Source organism: Pelmatolapia mariae, linkage group LG6 (genome assembly GCF_036321145.2).
Source record: "Pelmatolapia mariae isolate MD_Pm_ZW linkage group LG6, Pm_UMD_F_2, whole genome shotgun sequence".
Lineage (NCBI taxonomy): Eukaryota > Metazoa > Chordata > Actinopteri > Cichliformes > Cichlidae > Pelmatolapia > Pelmatolapia mariae.
Window position 1 is genome coordinate 8,359,126 of NC_086232.1, and position 27,839 is coordinate 8,386,964.

The following is a 27,839-nucleotide window of genomic DNA, read 5'->3' on the forward strand; positions in this document are numbered from 1 at the left end:
AAATCTTCTCCTGTAAGGGATAAAAAACAAACAGCCTTTCTCTGCTACACCTCACTAACCTACTTTGTTCATCTAATGTTCCTTTAATTATTCAAAGTTGGTTGACAATATCATGTTCTGGGCTCTATCCATTATATTAACTTTACTTAATCTCAATACTCTTTATGTGTGTGAGCAACGCTTTTAGTTCTATTAAAAACACCCCGGGTAAAATATACACCATCCCTATGTCAGCCTAAATCTCCGCTAGAAAACACACTTCAAAATTTTCTATCATCATTTACTCCTCTGTTTGCTTCAAGCATATACATAACATGCAAAAGTTACTGTTAATGCCAGTTAGACAAGTTTCCATTATCTACAACATTTTGTTTCACCCGGCTCACCCTCACACATTTCCTGTTCACTTATTGCATATTTATCTTTAACACCTTTTACCTCAGCAGTTGCTAAGCAGAAACAAAGCAACATGTGTTCCACCTTTACCCTGTAAAATAAATCCATTTCATGATTGTGTCTGTAAGCATGTTTTGCATTCATTTATTACACTCCACGCCATTCCTGCCAGTTAGGAGCTGTAAATTTAAAAGCTACATAAAGTAGCCTATATTTAAATCATGTGTGTTTGTAAGCGTGCATGCAATTAACCTGCTATGTTCTCATCTTCCCTCAACATGTATCACCTGGACACTCTCGCCAGTGAAGCTTAAGACCCTTTTGGACGGAACATGAACTCTAAACAAGCACAGTTATGCTTTGTGTCTGAAATTAACTCAACCTGTAAATAGAGACATCACTGTTATCACAAACATATTCAATACTATTAAAATAATACTATACAACATGTTATTAATGCAGTCATCATAAGGCAGATTATATGATGGCAATAAAAATCTCTAAATCCCCAATCCCAACAGGTCCTGTTTTTAAATCTTCCCTGACTTTCCCTTCAAGTTCTGCTTTCTTAGTACAGTGATTAGGTCCTCCTAATCCCATTACATCTGCCATATTGATTCCTTCATGTGTAAGTGTCAGATTTCGAGCATCTAAAACTTTACTCAGTCTCTGTTGTGCTAATGATGTCATAGTGAACGCCTGCAAGTTCACATAAGCCACCACACTATGTTAGTCAGAACTTTTAGTGAGTGTTCTCTCCCTACATGTGCTGTTTCCTATATTATTTTGGCCACCCTTGCTGCATGCTGTGCACATTTAGGGTGCCTTGCTTCTGTTGGACTCAACCTTATGTTAACCTACATAAGTACCTGTCTTAAGAGCGACCTCTGCACAGCTCAGACGCCAGTTGCAAGAGCTCTCTAACATTAGAATCATCAGCTGTGACTTATATAGTGTTATTTCGGTACTTTATACTTCACACAGTTTTGAACGTTGTTTATATGGGGAGTTCCTCTTTTTGTGTCTATATCTATTAATATGCCTTGTGCACTAAAGCTTCCTGTTTTTTCAGTCTGGCTGAGCACTTGTTTGTGAGTAAAAGGTGGCCTTGCTCTACAAGCCAGCCTTCATTATTAAAGTACATAAAACAAGATAATGGGCAGGTTCATATTAAAAATATAGCTTTTATTCCTAACACCAGTCCCCGTTTTTTCATTTCTCCCCTGAGAAATGAACTAATTCCTAGTTTAAGACATTTAAGTTTACTTCAATACATTCCCATTTAATTTTATTTATATAGCGCCAAATCACAACAAAAATTGCCTCAAGGTGCTTCATATATACAGAGAAAAACCCACCAATCTTGTGACCCCCTATTGAGCCAGCACTTTGGCAACAGTGTGAAGGAAAAACTCCCTTTTAACAGGAAGAAACCTCCAGCAGAACCATGCTCAGGTACGGGCAGCCATCTGCTGCGACCGCTTGGCGTCAGCTAATAGAGACTTTTGAAGAGAAATACTTAATATTTAATAATCCACATTTCACTATTCTATTCCTCCGTTCAAATTTTATTCTGTATTGTTCTTTATTTGTTATTATTTATGTTTAGATTGTTTATTGCTAGTCTTGGTTTGTTGTTGTCTGTTTGGGAGCTGACATGGTCTCTATGGATAAGCGTCTTTTGGTGGGGTAGCATCAGGAGAGAAGCTCCAGAGAGGCATCTTTCATGTTAAACACTAAAATATAACAAAAGAGATCTTCTCAACGTGTTGTATATTTTTAATATTTCCTTATTATTTTGTCATAAAATAAATCAACCAAATAACTTAAGCTGTGTGACAGCACCTTGCGTTTACGCCGGGCTGTGAACTGCCCTGAAGCTACACCCCCTTTTACCCCATTTAATTTCTCAATCTTACTTTAAACTATTCCTGACCTTCTCCTTCTCTCATCTGATCCTCTCAAGCACGTCCTGTACCAAATTTATCTTTAACACCTTTTACCTCAGCAGTTGCTAAGCAGAAACAAAGCAACATGTGTTCCACCTTTACCCTGTAAAATAAATCCATTTCATGATTGTGTCTGTAAGCATGTTTTGCATTCATTTATTACACTCCACGCCATTCCTGCCAGTTAGGAGCTGTAAATTTAAAAGCTACATAAAGTAGCCTATATTTAAATCATGTGTGTTTGTAAGCGTGCATGCAATTAACCTGCTATGTTCTCATCTTCCCTCAACATGTATCACCTGGACACTCTCGCCAGTGAAGCTTAAGACCCTTTTGGACGGAACATGAACTCTAAACAAGCACAGTTATGCTTTGTGTCTGAAATTAACTCAACCTGTAAATAGAGACATCACTGTTATCACAAACATATTCAATACTATTAAAATAATACTATACAACATGTTATTAATGCAGTCATCATAAGGCAGATTATATGATGGCAATAAAAATCTCTAAATCCCCAATCCCAACAGGTCCTGTTTTTAAATCTTCCCTGACTTTCCCTTCAAGTTCTGCTTTCTTAGTACAGTGATTAGGTCCTCCTAATCCCATTACATCTGCCATATTGATTCCTTCATGTGTAAGTGTCAGATTTCGAGCATCTAAAACTTTACTCAGTCTCTGTTGTGCTAATGATGTCATAGTGAACGCCTGCAAGTTCACATAAGCCACCACACTATGTTAGTCAGAACTTTTAGTGAGTGTTCTCTCCCTACATGTGCTGTTTCCTATATTATTTTGGCCACCCTTGCTGCATGCTGTGCACATTTAGGGTGCCTTGCTTCTGTTGGACTCAACCTTATGTTAACCTACATAAGTACCTGTCTTAAGAGCGACCTCTGCACAGCTCAGACGCCAGTTGCAAGAGCTCTCTAACATTAGAATCATCAGCTGTGACTTATATAGTGTTATTTCGGTACTTTATACTTCACACAGTTTTGAACGTTGTTTATATGGGGAGTTCCTCTTTTTGTGTCTATATCTATTAATATGCCTTGTGCACTAAAGCTTCCTGTTTTTTCAGTCTGGCTGAGCACTTGTTTGTGAGTAAAAGGTGGCCTTGCTCTACAAGCCAGCCTTCATTATTAAAGTACATAAAACAAGATAATGGGCAGGTTCATATTAAAAATATAGCTTTTATTCCTAACACCAGTCCCCGTTTTTTCATTTCTCCCCTGAGAAATGAACTAATTCCTAGTTTAAGACATTTAAGTTTACTTCAATACATTCCCATTTAATTTTATTTATATAGCGCCAAATCACAACAAAAATTGCCTCAAGGTGCTTCATATATACAGAGAAAAACCCACCAATCTTGTGACCCCCTATTGAGCCAGCACTTTGGCAACAGTGTGAAGGAAAAACTCCCTTTTAACAGGAAGAAACCTCCAGCAGAACCATGCTCAGGTACGGGCAGCCATCTGCTGCGACCGCTTGGCGTCAGCTAATAGAGACTTTTGAAGAGAAATACTTAATATTTAATAATCCACATTTCACTATTCTATTCCTCCGTTCAAATTTTATTCTGTATTGTTCTTTATTTGTTATTATTTATGTTTAGATTGTTTATTGCTAGTCTTGGTTTGTTGTTGTCTGTTTGGGAGCTGACATGGTCTCTATGGATAAGCGTCTTTTGGTGGGGTAGCATCAGGAGAGAAGCTCCAGAGAGGCATCTTTCATGTTAAACACTAAAATATAACAAAAGAGATCTTCTCAACGTGTTGTATATTTTTAATATTTCCTTATTATTTTGTCATAAAATAAATCAACCAAATAACTTAAGCTGTGTGACAGCACCTTGCGTTTACGCCGGGCTGTGAACTGCCCTGAAGCTACACCCCCTTTTACCCCATTTAATTTCTCAATCTTACTTTAAACTATTCCTGACCTTCTCCTTCTCTCATCTGATCCTCTCAAGCACGTCCTGTACCAAATTTGCTTCCTCTTTTCAAGTCCCACATTTAATTACAAGCTCTAATACATTTGCCCTATATGGCTGTTCCGACGTGTTTCCTGTCAACTTAACAGAGTTATTCTCAAAACTCAGAGCTGAGGTTCCCCTTTCCTAAGTCTGTATGTTCTACAAGAAAGCAAGTCGGTAAACAAGTTTATCATCACAAAGGTTGTTAGGTAAAGGTCACGTAGACATTTGCTTAGTAACCCTAAAAGAGCACATTTCATGTAGCTAATCGCATATATTAAGACCCCCCTTTTTGTGACACATCTCATGTGTTACAAACTCAAAATCCTTCACTCAGGTTAGGGAATTAAAAGAAAAGTTAATCATATCATATTAGGTATAGTTGCTCCGGGCCTTCAAACCTGTGTTTAAGGAATGAAATCAAATTAATCATCATGTCAAAATCCCTTCTTGGCTCCATCCACAGCCTGCATCCTTGAAACGTCCTATAAACAAAAGCCTGTGTGTTAACTAGAACATCACCTTTTATACTCACTTTCTCCACTTATGATCCAACCTGTGTTATAAAACAAAACTTAAAACATAACAATTATCAGTCATGTGTCCAACCTTAGTCCAGTCTTTTGTCAGTGTCCAGTCGATATTCATTTATTTTCTTTTTAGTTGTTTCTAGTAAAATAGTTCTTTATACGTTTGGACTGGATTGGCTCGCTGCAATCCTCTTAGACAGGGACCCACAATCTGACCCATTGTAATTCGGAAAAGGTCACCTTACTTTTTGTTTTCCTGAGACTATTGTCGGCGCCGTTATTCATTGTTGTCTTTTGCAGGCCTGCTTAGAACAAAAATGAGAAAAAAGAGAGCTGAGTATTAGCTCATCAAAGTACAAAACAAAATCACCTGACAGGTTTTTTCTTTATAAGTGCACTGTTACAAAACCCCTTAAACATGTCCATGTTTATTAAAACTCCCTCTTTAAAAATAAAACAACAACCTCCAAAATCTTCAACAATCTTAAATTTCAGCCATAGAACACACCCAAAACGTAAAAAGCTACACCGTTTCGTACACAATATCCCCCTTTAAGCATTTTACCAAACTCACATTCAACCTAAGATATAAACACGTTATAACAATGTGTCAACACTAATTTATAAACCTCTTAATCAACTTTACACCTCTCAACTGTCTACATTGCTTCCTTTCCTCAAGGCCTCAATCACACACACACAGCAAGCTCCTCTGTCATCACTCACATTAGCTCTCCAACTAATTTTCATACTCAGTCACAAGATAAATACATGTTTAAACCTTATCACATTATTCAATTATTTTCATTTTCTTTCTATACTAATCACTTGTTTTTATCAATCAGTGCAACAGCGCTCCTAAGTCACCCTTTTAAAACTGCTTTAATACTTTTCTTGTGTTTTTTCCATCTTTTTAAATCTTTCCATCAATTTTATTAACCATTCACACCATTCTCTCACTCATACAAGCAGCAAGCAGATCTTCATTGCATATGCTTATGTTTGCTATTTTGCATATATGGCTTCACAGTCTTTCAAACTCCTTCCCAATTCTCCAGTTAAGCAGTCAGTTTTTTCTTTCCCCGAATTACTAACCCTCTATTTTAATTTCCCACCTTAAATAAGCACTCCTAATCTTCAGCCAGGAGCTAGGGCCTGTTTTCCAGGTTCATGGACACATGATTCTGTGAACAATTCAACCAGAGACTTGCCTTAACATATCCATTGGCGTTAACCTACAATTTTCTTCCAACTGCTGGATCTTGAGAGTTGGTCCGGGTCTGCTCTGCTCCTAAAAATAACAAACTAAGACATTTGCATTATTATCACGGGTGCCTAAACGACCCATTTCTCTTTTTCTAGTCAAAAATACCAATTATGTCATGTATGTAAGCGTGTTCTTCCTTGCGTTATGTGGTCATGTAAATGCAGTGTAAGCTGTTTTCTTCATTGCATGCCAGGTGATCATCTTAATTAAGTGTAAGCAGTTTCTTCATTGCATGAGTGTAAGCTGCTTCTTCATTGCATCCTTATGTATTTATTGCATTTTCATGTATTCATATTTAATTACTGCATCTTTTCACTGAGCTCTACATTCAAACTATCTCACTTCTGATTCGTTTCACAAATAATCTCACATGTAACAATTTATATATGTGTGTTTTCTATTCATTAATATAATTGTCAGTTATTTTGATTATCTTTTCCTTTTGTATTGTTTACCTCTTTGTTGTGCTGTGGTGGACATCCCTAAACAATCACAAGTTCAGGGTTCAATTTCAATCCAATCCTCTCCTATCTTCTCGCAGTCAAACTCGTCCAGCTTCATCTCTCACTGGTCCTTTTCATTCACAGTGTCCTGTTCGGGCTTCAGAGCTCCAGCAAACACAGTGTGTTTCTTCTCTGTTTTGATCTTTCAGTATTTCCTCTTCCTTCAGTCTTATTTTCATTTGCTCTGTTTTCTTCTCCATTCATCTTTTCAGTCTTTTCTTCCAAGATTGCTCCAGGCTTGGCAAATATGACAGTCAGTGCGTTCAAGCAGACATATCACGCTGTTCTTCACCAGCATGCATGTTGCATCACGTGCTTTCTTCCATGCTGCTGGACTCATCATTCGTTGTCAGTGTTACTGCTTTCGCCTGCACTGTCTTTTAGCTTCCGTTACTTCTTCACGTCCACGATGTTCTATCGGTCTTCATCAGGAAATTGACTGTCCTTTGCGTTTCTTCTCGGGGTCAAGGACAAAGTGAGAGCTCAAGCTGCACAATTTCGAGCCAAAGACTGGCTTATTTTCTCCCAATCCTTTTAATCTACTTTTCTGCTGCTGAACTCAAGGTTGCAAAGTTGAGAGAGTCCACCTGTATTGGCACACTAAAGCATATAATTAGTATCATATTCATTTTTATCTTAAAACCTCCCTTTTGCTTCATCTGCCCAGAGTTAAATCTCTCTCTCTACTCTGGGTGCACACTTGTCACCGAGAGCTTCCCTTTTATGGGCATGCATTTCCTGTCCCAGACACACACACGGTTTCCTGTTTCTACAGCTTCTGCAGAGACTTCTTTTAATTTCACAGTCTACAAATAATCAGTAATTCTACTAAATCTTTATCTACAAACAATAGCCTGATTTTCACTCACACACATTTTAATAGCGCTCTTTCACACATCAGGACAACTAACACTTCTCCACACACATCACCATTCTTTAGGTCAGTTTTGTAGCATCAGTCACACAATCATTTCTTGAGTGGGTGTACTAAGTGCATATACTTATGTGTTTTTAAACAGAAAAATAAACTCAACCTCCCATAACATCACTCAAGGTCAAATATCTTCATAGCCCCAAAAGCAAGCATATTATTTCCCTAGTCAAAAGTCAAACCGTTACTCACAGTAATTTTTAATCTGGGGTTAGGGTGCAACCATAGACTGCCTGAGAAACTGTTTCAGCACGCACGGCCTTCCTGAGATGGTGGTCTCAGACAATGCCCAGTGTTTCGTAAGTGCACAAACTAAAGAGTTCATGGCAAAGAACGGAATCACTCACGTCACCTCCGCTCCATATCACCCAGCATCCAATGGGTTAGCAGAAAGAGCAGTGCAAACATTCAAAGAACTCATGAAAAAGAGTACTGGAGACACACTGGCAACCAAGTTAAACAGGGCTCTGTTTAGTTACCGAATCACACCACAGTCCACAACGGGGAAGTCTCCTGCTGAGTTGATGATGGGCCGGAAGTTGAGGTGTACTCTTGATCTCATACACTCTGACTTGAAACAGAAAGTGACAGCAAAACAAGATAGCCAAAGACTGTATCATGATAGACATGCCAAGGAGCGCATGTTTGTAATTGGAGACACAGTATATACCAGAAACTATGGTGGAGGACCCAAATGGATACCAGGACTTATACAGGAGATGACAGGGCCTGTTTCCTACTTGGTGATGCTGGGAAATGGGACAGTGGTGAGGCATCACGTAGATCAGCTGTTTGCTCGCCTGGGGCCGTGTCTGTTGGCAGGAATGCCTGAAGGCAACCCGGGCGAGCCCCCAGAAGCAGCACCAATCATCAGCGCTGAGACAGGAGACAATGATGAGAGACACATGGAGGTACAAGTTACATCAGTGGTGAAGCCACACATGGAGAGTAATGATTCACAGGAGTCGCCAGCCACTGGGTTACGGCGATCGCAAAGACCCAAGAGACCTTCTGAGCATCTGAGAGATTTTGTGCCGTGATGGACAATAATAAGAAGGAGATTACGGTGAACTGTTATAGGTTAACCTAAGACTGTTGGACTAAAGGTTCATTATTACGGAGTGAAATTTCAGTAAAGGGATTGTTGCATTTTAATAAAGGTGACGTTTTTTGTTTATAGGTATTTTATGTAGTGATTAAAACTACAGAGTAGTTTCAGTTTAAGGGGGGAGGAATGTTATGTTGTGACAGGGATTTGTCCACCAGGGGGCAACAGTTGTTGAAGAGTGTTTCAGTGTGTGTGGCGCATGCCCGGTTCTCGGAATAAAGAAGTAACTCTGAGGTAAACAGGGTCTCTGTGTTTCCTTAGTCCTGGGATATCACACCCGGGCTGCTGAGTACAGTGGGTCGAACCCACGGAAATCTTATCCACAGCAGAAGGGTCCAGAGAATTCCTCTCGGTCCATCATCACAGGGTAAAACAGTCCATAACAGGAACGTAGACTCTGCATCCACGGCTATTGTTTTGACTATTCTCCCGTTAGCTCTGGTACACAACCTCCTCCGGTAACACGCAGCTGCCGACTCTCACTAGCTTAGTTAGTGTTTTTTTCTTTCGCCTCGCTTAGATCCCACCTTCCTTACGTCTGGTTGGACAATAGGTTTACAACAACCAATGGGATAAAAGAAAATACAAGATTGACAGCCTAAAATGAACTTGTAAAAGAACTTGCAGCAAATACAAAGTTTTCCTTGTTTCACATGAGATAACAAACCTTTGGTTTTCTTGTAACTTATGACTCCATGAACACTTAAATTATGATTGACTTCTATTTATTGTGATTTTAACCACGTTTTTAATGCATTTGAACTCTTTTTTTGTTTTGTTTTTAAACACATATATGAAATATTTACAATAAAGTCTTTACATGACAATATTTATATCCTTTTAACCTGTAGGGTCTAAAATAGATATTTGAGACCAGGTTACACATATTTAAAAGAAAATGAGTTTGCTGCATGAATTTCTTCACATGGAAATATTTTTGACCAACATGGCTTCAGTTTTATGTCTCACATTATTACTGTACAGTATCAACATCATCAGTGGAAGCAAACATTTACTGAATTCCTCAAAATAAGGGAGAAAATACAAGTTTACATTCTTCATGTTCACTGTGATGATACAGACATAAAAACTATGAATCAATATGATTTTTAATCTGTTCTATAATATCACCCCAATCGGTCCCAGCAGATGGCCCCGCCCCTCCCTGAGCCTGGTTCTGCTGGAGGTTTCTTCCTCTTAAAAGGGAGTTTTAAGTCTGAATATATGTCCATTGATGTCAAATGTGGGTGAACAAGTTTATTTAAGAAAAACCTTTGAAAATTGCCTTCATATATGATCAAAATTGATTAACCTCAAACATCTGCTTTGTTCATCTCTGTCAGGTTCATAATTTATTTCAGCTGCTGTCGATCACTGCACTGCTCCATTTATTCTATTTTTATATGCAAATATGACCGTTAAAATTAAGACATAAAACTATTTTACATCTTTGGTAAAGATTATAATTGACTTGCATCTAGCTCTGAAAATGCTAAATACTTTTCTGTGTTGTTTGATCTGTTTAATAATTCAACCTTTGAAGGAACTAATAAACATGCTGTTGTCTGCCTGTGTTTCCTCCAGATGATCCAAAGCCTCCCTCTGTGTCAGTGAGTCCTTCTGGTGAAATCGAGGGCACTTCAGTGACTCTGACCTGTAGCAGTGATGCTAACCCAGCAGCTAGTTACACCCGGTACAAGGAGAATGATCATAAACATCTCAGTGAAGGCTCACAGCTCGTCTTCAGCTCCATTCAGTCCTCTGACTCTGGACAGTATTACTGTAGAGCTGAAAACAAGCTGGGGATGAAGAGGTCTGGATCCAAACTTATTGATGTGACATGTGAGTAAAAAAAAGTAAAAACTGAAACATTTCATTAACTCTGCCTGTTTAACATTCACATTCTGCTGCTGTAGTTCACGCATCAGCTGTAATAGATGATAAACAGCTGATGCGTGAACTACAGCAGCAGGATGTATGTCATAATAGACGTACAGTGAGGTGATTTAAACTATGAAGGACTATAAAATTCACCTCTAAATTTACAGTCGCATGAAAAATATTAGCAAACATCTAACATCCAGTTCAACATTTTTAAATATGTTCATGTTTCCTCCTCCAGATGCTCCAAAGCTTCCCTCTGTGTCAGTGAGTCCCTCTGCTGAGATAGTGGAGGGCAGTTCAGTGACTCTGACCTGTAGCAGTGATGCTAACCCAGCAGCTAATTACACCTGGTACAAGGAGGATGAAGACTCACCTAAAGCATCAGGACACAACTTCACCATCAGCAACATCAGACCTGAGCACAGTGGGAGTTATTACTGTGTGGCCCACAACAACAGAGGGACTCATAACTCCACCTTACAGCTGACTGTTGTAGCAGGTAGTCATTGACATTCAGCTCATGTGGATTTAATGATGATGGCAGTGAGGAGGATATCTCATCCAACAGCTGGAAGCTGCTCGGTCACCTCAAAGATCACACTCTCCACATTTCACATCCTAGACTTTTGTCCTCTTCATTGTTGGTGATATTAATCTGCTCTGTTGTTTTTCTGTATATCAAACATCTGTTGCTCTGAGGAGGAGCTTTGGCTGCATTGTTGGGTTCTTCTGGCAGTGTTTGACTTTAACTTCCACTTGACTGATGGCCTTTCTTCACAAAGTATCCTTCTCACTGCATGAGCTCAGAGGTTAATAGTTAATAGTAGAAGTTAAACATGTAGACAAAGTTACAATTGAAAGCTGCTGAAACTGCAGCAGTACTGTTCTGTACTGGGACTGAGTTTTGTAGCAGTTGTTGACATATGATATATGACTCTACAGACTTAGTGTTACTTTCTGTACTCAGGAAGTGATGCTGGTTTAACTTCACATTTAATTGTAATGTTTCTGTTTTTCTCACATGAACCTCTGACATCAAGTCTTACAGTAGCTTATTTTACTGACTATTCATGCATGAACAAGCTCCTGTGCAGTTTTACAAAGAGTACAATTATCTAAAATTCCAGGCACAGTAACATTTATTCTACAATGTTGTGGCTTAACTTGACTTGATGTCGTGCCTGAATCGACTCTGTGCTCAGTTGTTGTAATGCTAACTTAACTGTCAGTGTTTTATTTTGATCTTTGTTTCCACAGGAGCAGGAACATTAGAAGCTGCTGGAGTAACTGCTGCTGTTCTCCTGCCTGTCATATTCTTCTCTGTCTTCCTGTGGATTCAGTGAGCAGATCTGTTACATTATTGTTTACAAGATAAACTTTGATTTTAACAGTTTATAAATGTCATTATTTTGTTCATCATTAATTGTCCCAACCAGAAAAAAGAGGATGTCCAAGGAACCTGTTAAATCTGAAGACAGAGCCAACAACAGAGAACAGGTGAAAACAGTCACATCAGTGTTGTACAAATAACCAACTTTGTGGTTTTAAACTTCATGTTGGACTCACAAATCCTTCTTTGCTGTTGTTCTTTAACTCAAATACATTTGATCACATTTGTAGCTGAGATCTTTTTTCCTATACAGTGTTTACCTGATCAGAGACAGCCAGAGGAACAGGATGATCTTCAGTATACCAGCATCCACTTCTCCAATAACCAGGCAGATCCTCTCTACTCCAACATCAGAGCAGCTCAGCCTCACAGACACATGCAGGAACAGGACGTTACTGAGTACACTGCTGTTAGATTTAACAGAGGCAGTGCAGTCAAGAGGTGAGAGAGACTGTCCTCTCATGTCTAAGAAACATACTCACTGCTTTTACTGTTCTTTTTCACCATTAATGGAAATGATTTCAGTTGATGCTATATCCTCCAAATCATGAAATGTTCTTCTCTGTTTTCAGAGACAGAAGTCAGGAAACAGGAGAGTCTTCATGTGCACTGTACTCCACAGTCAACAAAACCAGATGAAGGGACGGGTTGATGATGATGATGTGATATTTATGTTGACTTAAAAAACAAGATTTAAGCTCAATTGTAGCTAAATGGTTTATAAAATAGGTGAAAATGCATTATATTGTTATGTTTAGTAGAAAAATGTTACTGTTGTGTAAAGTATTTTCCTCTTTTTTGTATATTTGTTGTTGTTGTTGTTAAATATCACACTTTTAATAATAGACCAAGATCTGAGTGTATACAAAATGCAGAAGAATAATTTTTTAAGGGACAAGCAGCTATCCAGACCTACCTGGATGTAGGATTCCAATAAAGTCTTTTCACAATAGACATGTCAAAGTGGATCAGCTTCCTCACTTTGTTCAATGATTTCACTCATCTAAATCAGACCATGGATCACACTTTGCTAACTGTACCAGTTTCCATGAACTGCAGTAGCTGCTTCAAATAAACAGCCAGATTCCTCGACCGTTCTCTAGTTACAGCCGTCGTGGTCTGCTGTGTGGCAGGTAGAGTGTGGACCCAGATGCAGGACACAGAAGGCAGAAATAAACTCATAAAGTTCACCAAATGTTTACAAACGTCAAGAAGTCACAAGCAAAGAGAGACCACACCATGACACATGTTTAAACAAGGAATGTTTATTCATCAAAACTACTTATTAATCAAATAGACATGTTCAAAGCACCACAGTGGTAGAACGACATCACACAGCACCGTCACAGGATATTAAACAGAAACTGGCAACAGGGCTCTGTAGAGTGAGTGATCATAATGAAGCAGTTTATTTTAAGTTGTAGCATCACTTTCAGACAGGATATTTCTAATTTTAGAGATATTGTGCAAATGGAAGAAAGCAGTGCTGCATATTTGTTTAATATGTGCATTAAAGGACATATCCTGGTCAAAAATGACTCAGAGTTTCCTCACAGTGTTACTGGAGGCCAAGGTAATGCCATCCAGAGTAAGAATCTGTGTGAACAGGACTCTCCATTTACATGAACAAATTGGAGACTTTGAGATAGATATGAATCAAACCACTGCAGCACAGTACCTGTAATACCTACAGCGTGCTCTAATCGCTCTAATAGGATATTATGGTCAACAGTATCGAACGCTGCACTGAGGTCTAGCAGGACAAGCACAGAGATGAGTCCACTGTCAGAGGCCATAAGAAGATCATTTGTAACCTTCACTAAAGCTGTTTCTGTGCTGTGATGAGCTCTGAAACCTGACTGAAACTCTTCAAATGAGCCATTCCTCTGCAGATGATCTGTTAGCTGTTTGACAACTACTCTTTCAAAATGTTTGATATGAAAGGAAGGTTAGAGATTGGCCTATAATTAGCTAAGACTGCTGGGTCTAGAAATGCTTTTTAAGTAACAGTTTAACTACAGCCAGCTTGAAGGCCTGTGATACACAGCTGATTATTAGAGATAGGTTGATCATATTTAAGACTGAAGCATTAATTAATGGCAGGACTTCTTTGAGCAGTCTTTTAGGAATGGGGTCTAAAAGACATGATGATGATACGATGAAAGTAATTATTGAAGTTAACTCAGAAAGATCAGTTGGAGAAAAAGACTCTAAATGAATATCAATGGTACTGAAAGTAGCTGTAGATAATGTTACATCTGTGAGATGATTATGAGTAATTTTTTCTCTAATGATAAAAATTTTATTTGTGAAAAAGTTCATGAAGTCATTACTAGTTAATGTTAAAGGAATCGTTGGCTCAACAGCGCTCTGACTTTTGGTCAGTCTGGCTACAGCGCTGAAGAGAAACTTAGGGTTGTTCTTATTTTCTTCAATCAATGAATAGTAAGATGTTCTAGCTTTACGGGGCTCTTTTTAAATGTTTATCTAAGTTTCCAGCTGGGATGGACAAGGCTAAACATCAGGCTTTCAAATAAATTCAACTCTGTATTGATCTTTGTTTAATTAATAAGCTGGTGTGGAAGATTGCTGCCACACCGCCTCCTCGGCCTGTGCTTCAAAGGCTCTGATAGTTAGTATGACTCAGGGTGTTAATTCATTTAAACTTACATAATCATCCTGCTGTAACCAGGTTTCAGTGAGGCAGAGTAAATCGATTTGTTGATCAATTATTAAGTCATGTACTAACTCTTTGGTGCTGTTGAGGATACTGTATTGTTCTTTCTTTCTTTTATTTTTTTACATTTAAGTCATTTTTTTCTGGTTTGTACTTTGTTTTTTGCCTGTTTGGGAGCTGACACAGTCTCTATGGAGATTCGGTTTTAGGTGGATAACAGGAGGAGAGAAGCTGCAGAGGTGTGTGAGACTGCAACTCTGCTTCCTGGTCCCAACACTGGATAGTCATGTTTCAGGGGATTTCATAAATTTGCCAGATTTCTAGAAATAAGAGCTGCTTCATCCAAAGTGGGATGGATGCCATCCCTCCTAACCAGACCAGGTTTCCTCCAGAAAGTTTCCCAATTATCTATAAAGCCCACATTATTTTTGGATACCAGTCAGACAGCCAGCAATTTAAGGAGAACATGACACTCCTGGTCTGATTGGGGAGGGGACGACAGTCTGACATTCAATTCAGTTCAATTCAATTCAATTTTATTTATATAGCGCCAAATCACAACAAAAGTCGCCTCAAGGCGCTTCATAGGTACAGAGAAAAACCCAACAATCATATGACCCCCTATGAGCAAGCACTTTGGCGACAGTGGGAAACAAAAACTCCCTTTTAACAGGAAGAAACCTCCAGCAGAACCAGGCTCAGGGAGGGGCGGGGCCATCTGCTGCGACCGGTTGGGGTGAAAGAAGGAAAACAGGATGAAAGACATGCTGTGGAAGAGAGACAGAGGTTAATAACAGATATGATTCAATGCAGAGAGGTCTATTAACACATACTGAGTGAGAAAGGTGACTGGAAAGGAAAAACTCAATGCATCATGGGAATCCCCGGCAGCCTACGTCTATTGCAGCATAACTAAGGGAGGATTCAGGGTCACCTGGTCCAGCCCTAACTATATGCTTTTGCAAAAAGGAAAGTTTTAAGCCTAATCTTGAAAGTAGAGATAGTGTCTGACTCCTGAATCCAAACTGGAAGCTGGTTCCACAGAAGAGGGGCCTGAAAACTGAAGGCTCTGCCTCCCATTCTACTTTTAAATACTCTAGGAACAGCAAGTAGGCCTGCAGAGCGAGAGCGAAGTGCTCTAATAGGGTGATATGGTACTACAAGGTCATTAAGATAAGATGGGGCCTGATTGTTTAAGATCTTGTATGTGAGGAGCAGGATTTTGAATTCAATTCTGGATTTAACAGGAAGCCAATGAAGGAAAGCCAATACAGGAGAAATATGCTCTCTCTTTCTAGTCCCTGTCAGGACTCTTGCTGCAGCATTTTGGATCAGCTGAAGGCTTTTCAGAGAGTTTTTAGGACATCCTGATAATAATGAATTACAGTAGTCCAGCCTGGAAGTAATAAATGCATGAACTAGTTTTTCAGCGTCACTCTGAGACAGGATATTTCTAATTTTAGAGATGTTGCGCAAATGGAAGAAAGCGGTCTTACATATTTGTTTAATATGTGCGTTGAAGGACATGTCCTGGTCAAAAATGACTCCAAGGTTCCTCACAGTGTTACTGGAGGCCAAGGTAATGCCATCCAGAGTAAGAATCTGCTTAGATACCATATTTCTAAGATTTTCAGGGCCGAGTACAATAACCTCAGTTTTATCTGAAATAAGAAGCAGAAAGTTAGCGGCCATCCAGGTCTTTATGTCTTTAAGACATTCCTGCAGTTTAACTAATTGGTGTGTGTTACCTGGCTTCATTGTGTTGGCAAAGTTACACACTGATTCAATATTGATTTTAGTGACCTCTGATTGATGTAACTGGGTGTCATTATTGCTGATGTGAATGATACTTTTACTGAATTCAGGTTTACCCTCAGCCAGCAGTTTTTAAAGTTCCCTCAGTGTCGCCTGCTCTGGCCCCTGGAAGACAACTGACTATGGTTGCTGCTGTCTTCACGTCTCAGAACAGAATCACTAATTAGCAGAGTTTGATCCCCGGCGGGTGTGTCACCGAGTGGGGGAAACAGTTAGACACAGGAACAGGTTTGTGGTGTACCAGGGCTTCTGTTTAAGACTATGATTCCTCCTCACCGTCACCCAGCCATCATGTTTTCCCGTCTGCTCAGGATAACCTGCTGGGAGACAGTTAGCAGGGCCTACGCCACCTTCCAATGCTCCAGCTACAGGGGCCTGACCAGCTACAGGTTTTCAAGGGTGGGATGCCGAGAGTTCAGTTTAGTGATCCAGGCCTCCAGAGCTGCATAAAGGCTACATTTATTACAAGTATCATTACTGCTCATTTAAAAAAACAGAAAGCATAACTCCTTCTCCAGAGTCGGAGCAGTCTTCCACATATCAGGTTAAATAAAGACTGCTGAGGAGCAAGCATGGCTTGGGCCCATCTCATAGCTCGCCCTCGCAGCAGGATAACCATGAATGCAATTTTGCACAGTCTGAGGAATAAATTCTCCTTTGTTGATGAAACACTAGGAAACACTGTGCGAGGAACCCTCTGTTCTTTTCACTGGTAAAAACTTCAGGTGTAGGAAGAGGCCTCTCCAGAGGTACAACCTCCCTGAGCTGTGCTGCTGACCATGTCCATCGTTTTATGACCACAGTATACTCATCTTATAACGGATGTCAATCCAGCAGATTATCTTTGGCATGTGGTGGATCAGGAGATTTGCAACATGGATGCACAACCGACAAATCTGAAGCAACTGTGTGATGCTATCATGTCAATATGAAACTAAATCTGTGAGGAATGTTTCCAGGTCTTTGTTGAATCTGTGCCACAAAGAATTAAGGCAGATCTGAAGGTGAAACAGTACTGGCAGGTGTAACTAATGAAGTGGCCAGTGACTGTATTTAGTGTCTAGATGTTTTTTTCAGTATTTTATTCACTTAATAGCAGGACAGAAACCACATGACTGTGTCCTTGTGTTATACCCTCTCTGCTGCAGTGATGCTGCAGACAAACACAAACATCGTGATTAGACATTTAAGAAGAGCCTCTTAAAAGATGATGGTCTGTGTCTCTTGACCTAAACACATAATCCAGTTAAATCTAATTTATGTTCATTAATGCCCCTCACACTGTAACTTAAAGTAATAAATTGGTTACTGATTAATTACAGAAGCATGTTTATGAGCATAAAAATGTAAGCCTTGGACCATCGGGATGAAATGTGGTTGGGAAACTTAACAAGCATTGATAAAACTTCATCAGTAGCTCGAGCAAGACCTCAAAACCTTCGCTCACCACAGGTGGTTAGCAGACTGTGGTTGTACCATGCAGCCTAATAACATGCAGTAAATTGCAGGTTAAAGCAGTTTGCTTACACATTGTTAAACGAGGGAAGGGAACTAATGTGGCTGTCACATTACCCTTTTGTCCCATTTCATCCCAGGATTTGAATAAATTGCTGCTCACTTTCTACAGTACTTAAAACTGATCAGTAGGACCTGAAACTGCAAACATTCAAACACTCAGGCCGAGTAAGAATCAGTTGGTTAATCTACTACAATTAGCAAGTGAATAAATAAACAGAAGAAAGTTACAGTGATAACAGAGTCATGCAAGTTTTTGACCAGGAGGTTAAACTCATGCAAATGACCTTCACAGAGGCTCATGAAAACACTGTCCTGCTTATAGATAGCAGATCATTTGTGTCAGTGTGTCAGGATGGTTTATATTTGAGCTTTTACATAGAACAATTTTTCTTCATTTTTTAAGGATTAGAAAAGTCTGTGAATCCCCAAATTGTTCAGTTGTTCTTTTAGCTCCCCATGAGGTCACTTTCACCATGTGACAAAAACAACACCCCACTGTACACACTCAGGCCACCAGCAAGTTTCTAAATCCTCAATAAAAAGCTGACAGGTTGCAATGATGTTCCAAATAACTTATTAAGAAAACAACTAAATACACAGAAAATATTATGAAAACTGGTTTATTTTATATCTCATAGTTTTAAATGAAGCAATAAAAATATGTATAAAACATCACAAACTGCAATATTTTACAAATGCTCACATCCTGCTGATGCAATGGAGACATCTTCCAGTGACAGTCTTCATACGTGTGTGTGTGAGGAGGCTCCAAAACCCACCGACACAGAAGTGCATGTTCACAACTCCCTCTGTGCAGGCGGGGTCAGGACCCTCCTCACCCTGGGTGAAGAGGGGTGGTGCTGTGGCCAGTCAGTTATGAAGTGCTGAGGGTGGATCTCTGGTCCTCTGTGCAGCTCTGTCCACTCTCAGCTTCCCTGCAAAGCAATAACACAAGAAAGGTGTCATTTTAACACAATACAGCATTTTCATTGTTGGGAGCTGCAGTATGTTGTTAAAAAGCAATATTAAACCCAACGTATACACATGAAAAATATAAATAAACCTAAACCTACAGTGCTGCTGACTGTAGGGATGAGGATGATGATTTATACCTACTATTGGAAGAACTTTGTCTTCAAGACAGTTTGTTGTCAATGTGAGGTGATAACTTACATAGTTGGAACACAGCACCACTCTCCAGTTTGTCACTTGGTCATCCATCCTTCTCATCGGGTTGGTCGGGGTAAGGCTGTCTTCTGGGTGGGGTGTTAGCTCCATCTTGGACGTTGAGTGTCTGAAGTGTTGAATTCTGGGAGAGAAAAAGTGTAAACCACCTGAATTTAAAGACAAAAAGAAAAGTATGAATTCACAGATCACTGATTTGTTAAATTTATTTTTCTTATGTTATGTGTTTTTACCTCACCTCTGATCCCTTAGCCACAGGCTACACCTTATGTAAAAACAAGAGACTACAGTCAGTTCACGACATCATTTTTAAACCTTTTCTACTTATTTGTGTTGACATTAAGTACAGACTTACCTTTGTCCTGCATGGTGAACTGGGGCTTGGGAAAAACATATATTATTCATTTAAAAGTTACCTGTGATATTAAGAAAAATGGAAGTAATAACAACTAAAAAACTACCTTTCAGTCACAATGTAATATTAATATTAATGTCACATATCAAGAAAAAAACAATACATTTCACATGTGCGAGTCAGATGTTCTTATATCTGTGTTACAAACATCACAAGACACGAAGGCTTAACTTAAACATTACAAAGTTAATTAAAAAGTAAAAGATATTTACAAACACTGCAAAACACAAAGGCCAACTTAAGTGTTACAAAGTTTAAAAACACGTAACATAAACTAATCAGAGTCACTGTCATCTAATGAAAGGTTAAAAGGCCTCTCCCAGAAACGTCTGACTCCAAAACAACCTGAGGATGTTGAAGGGGCATCGAACTGGTCACTTACCTTGCACCTCTTTGCACTTACCTCTTCGGTGCAGATGTCTTCTCTGCTTCTCTTTTCTGAGGAAGGAGCAGCAGAGAGAGCAGATGAGAGAGCAGCTGAGGAAGGAGCAGCTGAGGAAGCAGATGAGGAAGGAGCAGCTGAGGGAGGAGCAGCAGAGGGAGCAGCTGAGGGAGGAGCAGCTGAGGGAGGAGCAGCAGAGGGAGCAGCAGAGAGAGCAGATGAGGAAGGAGCAGCAGAGGGAGCAGCTGAGGAAGCAGATGAGGAAGCAGATGAGAGAGCAGCTGAGGAAGGAGCAGCAGAGGGAGCAGCTGAGGGAGGAGCAGCTGGCGGATCACCAACTGGGGCAACAGGGAAGAGTGGGGCGTTGGCCTGGCCAAAAGGCGGTATGGCGATAGGGGCAGCACCTGGAGCAATAGGATGTTGCCAATCGTGCCAAAACGGCTCTGGAGGGTGCTCCCGGATGAGAGGGGAATCATCTCTCTCATCCATGGTGTCATACCCCGAGTCATCGCTAAGCCAATCCCCCCACTCTACTAACTCGTTCCAGTCAAATGAATCGTCAGTCTGTTCACTCACCTCTTCATCGTCTACAGGTAGGAAGGGGGGGTACTCACCTTCCTGTTCACCGTCATCAGCATCTGGTGCTTCATGAGAAGAAGGTGAGGGTGAGAGAGGGAAAAAATACTCACCACACTCACCTTCACTGATACGCTGGGTATCAGTGTCCTGTGCTTCACTAGAAGAGGGGAAGAGTGAGAGAGGGAAGAAATACTCACCACACTCACCTTCACTGATACGCTGGGTATCAGTGTCCTGTGCTTCACTAGAAGAGGGGAAGAGTGAGAGAGGGAAGAAATACTCACCACACTCACCTTCACTGATACGCTGGGTATCAGTGTCCTGAGCTTCACCAGAAGAGGGGAAGAGTGAGAGAGGGAAGAAATACTCACCACACTCACCTTCACTGATACGCTGGGTATCAGTGTCCTGTGCTTCACAAGAAGAGGGGAAGAGTGAGAGAGGGAAAAAATACTCACCACACTCACCTTCACTGATACGCTGGGTATCAGTGTCCTGAGCTTCACCAGAAGAGGGGAAGAGTGAGAGAGGGAAGAAATACTCACCACACTCACCTTCACTGATACGCTGGGTATCAGTGTCCTGTGCTTCACCAGAAGAGGGGAAGAGTGAGAGAGGGAAAAAATACTCACCACACTCACCTTCACTGATACGCTGGGTATCAGTGTCCTGTGCTTCACCAGAAGAGGGGAAGAGTGAGAGAGGGAAGAAATACTCACCACACTCACCTTCACTGATACGCTGGGTATCAGTGTCCTGTGCTTCACAAGAAGAGGGGAAGAGTGAGAGAGGGAAGAAATACTCACCACACTCACCTTCACTGATACGCTGGGTATCAGTGTCCTGTGCTTCACAAGAAGAGGGGAAGAGTGAGAGAGGGAAGAAATACTCACCACACTCACCTTCACTGATACGCTGGGTATCAGTGTCCTGAGCTTCACTAGAAGAGGGGAAGAGTGAGAGAGGGAAGAAATACTCACCACACTCACCTTCACTGATACGCTGGGTATCAGTGTCATCCAGGATCCTGATGACTTCAGGGAGGCCTTCTTCTGCAGGGCGTTCAACCACATAGTCAAGACGCCCTGTGAGGAAACAATTTTTAAAATAAGATTAGGAATGTAATACACACCCAGTGTTAAAGCAACAGTCCTACATCTGTTAGTTTGAGCAGAGGATGAGAGAAAAGCATTTTAGGCTACATTTATGTCAGACTGAATGACACTTCTACTTGTTCATGCAAGAAAAAAACAAGTCAACTAAGTTCAAATCTTTAAGTGAAGTTTTTTTTACTAGAAGACCACCAAACCTCCACCAAGACAGCTCACTCTGTGTACTTTTAAGGTGACACTATTGTATTTTGTGTACATTCAATTTGCTTTATTTGTTCTTTGTAAGCCTTTATGCAAACACTATGTTGGAATAGGTAATGGATAATAGGTATTGATTTGTAAGTAGCCGGACATGAGTAACTTATTATATAAATATACTACAGTAAATTTATAACTAACCATGCAGCTCATTCTCCTGTTTTATTTACAATTCACGATGTCATACATTTTAAAAAAAGCTCAGAGGTTAAATGTGTGGATGCAAACCATAATGTAACATTTAGACCACATGTACCAATCTCATGTCCTAAATGTATAATATATATATATATATATATTTTTTTTTTTAATAAAAATACAACCTCCTTGGCAAGAGTAAAAATTGCACACACACAAAGCTCTGCAGGTATGTCTGAAAATGATGGTCAAGTGAAAAATAAACAAACAAACAAACAGAAACTCTTAACTCAGAATCCACATTTTTAGAAATGTGCACAAGGACTGTATCTGCCACAAGGACAGATACATCTAATCTGTGGTAAACATGCTATCCCTGTGTAAATATCCCTGTGTACAATATATCTCTCTGCTATCTAATAAGATTAAAAGCATTACCGTAACAGAAGATAGGTCTTAATGCCATTATTACTACTGTTTTCATATTCTTTTGATATTATTTTATTTGTATTATTTTTTTTTATCTTTGTGTTTTGCAGCAGAGAAAAAATATGATCAATAAATAAGATCAATAAAGCCTTTGATCCGGGAAGAACAGGATGTTAGGAGGGGACCTGGATCTGTGTGTTTACACCTGCGTGTTCTGACGCCATGACATCCTGAAGATGCCGTTACCACAGAAACTGATTTTTGGGCATTTTACAAATTTTAGTCCATTAAGCTATTTTTAACCATTTCATTTTAAAGAAAAGTGTCAAATTTGAAGCCTTCAAATCAACGTAACACCTTTTTTTTTTTTCAAATTCATACACCAGTCGTTAATAATTTCTACACCTCTCCCGGAAAATTTAAAGCATACAAACAATTTACGGGGAAAAAATCTTGGAATACACATATTTGATCACGTTAAAACTTGATATTCACACTGGAACTTGTTAAATTATTACAGTCATTTAAATTTAAAGAAATTTTCAAACGTACCTGCAGCGAAGTCCAGGTGGCTGTCGATGAGTCGGGGTCCACGGCGAGCCATCTTCAAACTTGAAAAACAAACACAAGTACAAACAATCCAAAGATGAAGTACTTGTTGTCGCTTTCAAGTAAAATCCGCTTTCAGTGAAAGGTTTTGCAAAACTTAGCTTTCCACAGGCTGAGGTTGGAGCAGGTCGAAACAAGTCCACGAGCAAGTGTAAAGGGACGATTGGAACCTTGTGCAGCATTTATATACCCTCGGCGGCCATGGTTACGGTTGTCAACGTGCGTGTGCACGTGCACGTGATAGAACTATATGAATGGAGCTCACCGCAGTGTAATTTACAGTTAATTTATGGTCATTTACAGTCATAGCTGGACTGGCCATCAGGCATACCGGGCATTTGCCCGGTGGGCCGATGGTGATTTTTCGTTTTTATGGGCCGATGGGTTTTTTTGTTATTTTGGAACGGTATAAAAAATGAAAGGTGGTGGACAGATGCTGGCATTTGTGTAAAAATAACTCTGATGTTTCGTGGTGGCTGTGGCGGAGCTTCCACAGAGGCCAGCAGATGGATGAGGGAAAGGGGAGGAAGGAGGAGGAGAGACCCGGACCGGCCGCGTTTTGTATTGGGCTGAAAAGGAACGCGATTTGTCCCATACTTCAGCTAGAATGAAAAAAAAAATACACGAAGCTGGAGATATTCTGTCTTTAAGCTGTCAGCTGCCTCTTGTCTCCCATTCTCTCTCCCTCTCTCTCCTGTTGCTACTTAAATGATGAAACTGATCAATGATCAGCTGATCGGCTTTTCTCTCTTGTTTGTTTATGGCGCATTTCAGCCAGAAAGAGGAAACCAGCGGATGTCGCGCTAAACAACAGCAGCACGCTAAAGCTTGATCAGCTGTTGTTAGAATTTATTTAATATGACTTTCTAGTATCAGCTGATATTTGCTGGAGCCACAGTTGTAACAGCTGCTGGTCATGATATCGGTTTGGATATGTGGTGAGAGGGAAACGTGAAGATGAAACCAGGAGATGTCCTTACTGAATCATCAGAGCTGAACAGGTGATGGAGAAACAGGTTTACCTTTTAGGTAACATGGATGAGTTGAAGAGAAGTTATGAACTGTTTCTGAGAGACAACACCAGGATCCTTTTCTACGTAGCTGACAGCTGGTAACTGTTCAGGGGCGGGTCTAGCAAAGTTTTGCAAGGGGGCAGGTAACCATATGAGACTGAAGAAGTGACGAAATGTTTTTCCCACAAAACGTTAAGTCCAGATGAACAGAATCAACTTTTGGAGATAGTATATAGCTCATGCTAATATCACATCTTCACATTTTTCTTTTTAGAGGTAACAATAACTTTGCATTCTCGCTACCCACCATGCTCTAAAACAGGTAGATGTTAGCAATGACTACATTTAACAAATGTTTTTAAAATTCTAGCCGTGCTAATTAGCCTTAGGATTGGTTGAGGTCTGTGCAAGCCTTTGGAACAAAATCAGTCTTGTAAAGCTCACTATTTTCCAGGTGAGCCTATAGCACATTTGTTAAAGTCAGTCCGGACTGTACAGCTTCTAATCAGAAATAATTAAAGTTTGTTTCTTTTTTTTCCTGCTCGTTAATCTTTTTTCTGTTAACAGGATAGCTGAAAAGTCTTAAATAACTCATGTTAAAATGTTGTAGGGCTGTAGAGTGGGGTCATGTTAACAATCCATTAAAACTTGTGGTCTTCAAGGTCAACTTTATGATTTATTGGTTGAAAATTGACAAAAAGCCTTAGAACCTACAAACTTTGATGCTTACAACTGTGCTGTGTATATGTCACAACATATACGTCTGAGTCTGTTGTGGCCAGTGCGATCCTCTATGCTGTGGCATGCTGGGGGAGCAGGCTGAGGGTCGCAGATGCCAACAGACTCAATAAACTGATCCGTAAGGCCAGTAATGTTGTGGGGATGGAGCTGGACTCCCTCAAGGTGGTGTCGGAGAGGCGGATGTTGTCCAAAAAGACAATGTTGGATAACACCTCCCACCCTCTCCATGACATGCTGGTCAGTCACAGGAGCACGTTCAGTGAGAGACTGAGAGTACCGAAAAGCACCACTGAACAACACAGGAAATCTTTCCTGCCTGTGGCCATCTCCCTGTACAACGCATCCACTTAACACACTGGTTACTGCTACAACTACACGTTTCTTTTCCAGCTATTTATTAATGTGTGACTTATGTGACTTCCAGCTATTTATTAATGTGTGACTTATGTATATATATATATTTTTATATATTGTACTATTCTTAGTTAGCGTGTTGTCTGTTTTGTTAATGTTGGTTTATAATGGAGCACTGTAACAAAAAAATAATTTCCCCCTGGGATCAATAAAGTATTCTGATTCTGATTCTGATTCTGATATAGCAAGAACCTATAAAGGTAACTGACCTTTGACCTCTCCTTCAAGAAGGATTATGTAATGTCTACAGTGATTAGACATACTTTATAAAACAGTGTGGGGCACAGAGTATTTTTGTGCGTCAGTGTGGAACATGTCAGTAACACTGAGGGTTACACACACTTTGCCAGGTACACCTGTTCACCTGCTTGTTAAACACAAATATCTAGTGAACCAATCAGACGTCAGCAAATTAAAGTATTTAAGCATACAGACATGTTCATGATGACCTGCTGAAGGTCAAACCAAGTATCAGAATTGGGGAAAGAGATTGCGTGGTTGTTGGTGCCAGATGGGCTGGTCTGAGTATTTCAGAAACTGTTCATCCAATGAGCTCACAAAATTACCTCTACAGTTTACAGACTGTAGTGGCAATCCAACCAGCAAAAGGCCACCTGAGGGAAACTGAAGTATTTCCAACTCATCCTGGTGATGAGGTAAAACACGGCCAGTACTTCTAACACTTATTATCAATTATTTACCAAATTAAAAAACAACTTGTGGTAACTTATTTTTAATTTTGCTGCATACAAGTTGTATGTAACTAAATCACATGACCTTTTATCGTCCTTGAGCTTATTTCTAGTACAGCATTTGATATAAACACTGTATGTTTATTTAAAAAATAATAATGAAAAACACTCCTTGTAATACATTAAAATCAGCTCAACTTTTATCTTAAAATCCAATCCAACTTTATTTACAGAGCACTTTAAAAGCAACATGGTTGACGAAGGTGCTTTCCAGTAAAAAAAAAAGAGATAAAGTAGATCTGACAGCCGTGGACGGCGAGCCATGCACACCGGCGCCATCTTGGTTCCAAACCACAGCTGACATGAGTTTGATATAAACAAAGTATATCATGTAAATAATGTATATCAGCCAACATACTGGACTCTGTTCTGCTGAACAAACACATATTATCCAATATTGTAGCTGGTATTATTTAATAATATTTAAATATTTTCAGAATTAAAGTTTATATTTATTTGTCACACTATTTGAAACTTAATAACCTTACAATAAAACAAAGTCACAGATTTAATTATTCTGAAACTAAGGCTACGTTCACACTGCAGGCGAAAGCGCATCAAATCCAATTTTTTTGACCCTATGCGACCCATATCCGATCACGGTATGACAGTGTGAACGGCACAAATCCGATATTTTCAAATCCGATCTGGGTCACTTTCGTATGTGGTACTGAATCCGATACATATCCGATGTTTTAGAAAGCGACTGCTGTTTGAACGGTCATGTCGCATTAAATCCGTCTTTTACATCACTGACACAAGACAGACGCCAATTATCAGCGTCACCAAAGGGCCATCATTCTTTGCGGTATGTGGGCGATGTATAAACACATTGTGTGCAGCCGCGGGCCAGTTGCAGACACACTGCTGGCCCAGAACAGTTTCAGCTCTGGCCTCAGATGTCAGCCTAATGTGTACCTTAATCAAGCCATGTAATGACAACATGTGCTGGAACATAATAGTACAGAAGTAACATGACGAAACAGACTGATTCTTATATAGCGCTTTTCTACTCTCCCAGTTACTCAAAGTGCATTATACATGCCACATTCATCCAATCACACACTTTCACCTAACTGAGTGCATCCTAACTACATTCATACACCTTGACCTCTTACCATGCAGACTGGAAGAGCCAGGGATCGAACCACTAACCTTTCGATCAATCGGTGACCTGCTCTACCTCCTGAGCTATAGCCACCCAGTAATAAACATGAGTAAACCCTCACTAGGTTTTGGATAAAGTGTACACTCTCAAACTTGTCAAACCTGCATTTGAAAAGTTGGCTACCATAGCAGTATAGTATTGCAACATAGCATTTGAGTCTTCTAACTGAAATAAGAAAATAGAAAAACAAATAGTGCCATCATTGCCAGACCTGGCCCACATCTGGTTGACATACGCCCTACCACGACACCAGTCAGTCAGAAGTGCCAACTTGATGCCAGATCCGGGCCAGACCTGTTTTCTTTGAGCCTGGGCCACATAAACCAAACCATAATCGGGCCAGATGTGGCATGCCATCACATAGACAATGCCATCTACACCAGGCCTGGCCCACGTCTGGATTACATGTCATTTAGCATGCCAGAAGTCAGCCAGCAGTGCCAGCTTGACACCAAATCCGGGCCAGGCCTGACTGCTATGTGGGAAGTATAAAAAGTATAGGAATGTACAACCATCATACCGCTCAGGGAGGAGACCTTGTAAAGATGCTGGCTGAAACTGGTAACACAGTGTCACTATCCACAGTAAAATGAGTCCTGTACTATCATGAGCTAAAAGGTTCCTCTTAATCTCTGGAGACATGTCCTGTGGACTGATGAAACAAAAATATAACTGTTCGGCTATAATGATAAACA

General features: G+C 40.1%; 1 protein-coding gene across 1 annotated transcript in view; it reads left to right on the forward strand.

Moving 5' to 3' along the window:
- LOC134628431 (B-cell receptor CD22-like) overlaps window positions 1-12,860 on the forward strand; it is a 29,832-nt gene extending 16,972 nt beyond the window's left edge. Inside the window, exons 3-8 of the mRNA XM_063475106.1 lie at window positions 10,250-10,507; window positions 10,788-11,048; window positions 11,807-11,888; window positions 11,986-12,046; window positions 12,193-12,380; window positions 12,512-12,860. Coding sequence (XP_063331176.1) covers window positions 10,250-10,507; window positions 10,788-11,048; window positions 11,807-11,888; window positions 11,986-12,046; window positions 12,193-12,380; window positions 12,512-12,578 — 917 coding nt within the window. The 3' untranslated portion in view covers window positions 12,579-12,860. The remainder of the gene's footprint in view (window positions 1-10,249; window positions 10,508-10,787; window positions 11,049-11,806; window positions 11,889-11,985; window positions 12,047-12,192; window positions 12,381-12,511) is intronic.
- The last annotated feature ends 14,979 nt before the right edge of the window (window positions 12,861-27,839 follow it).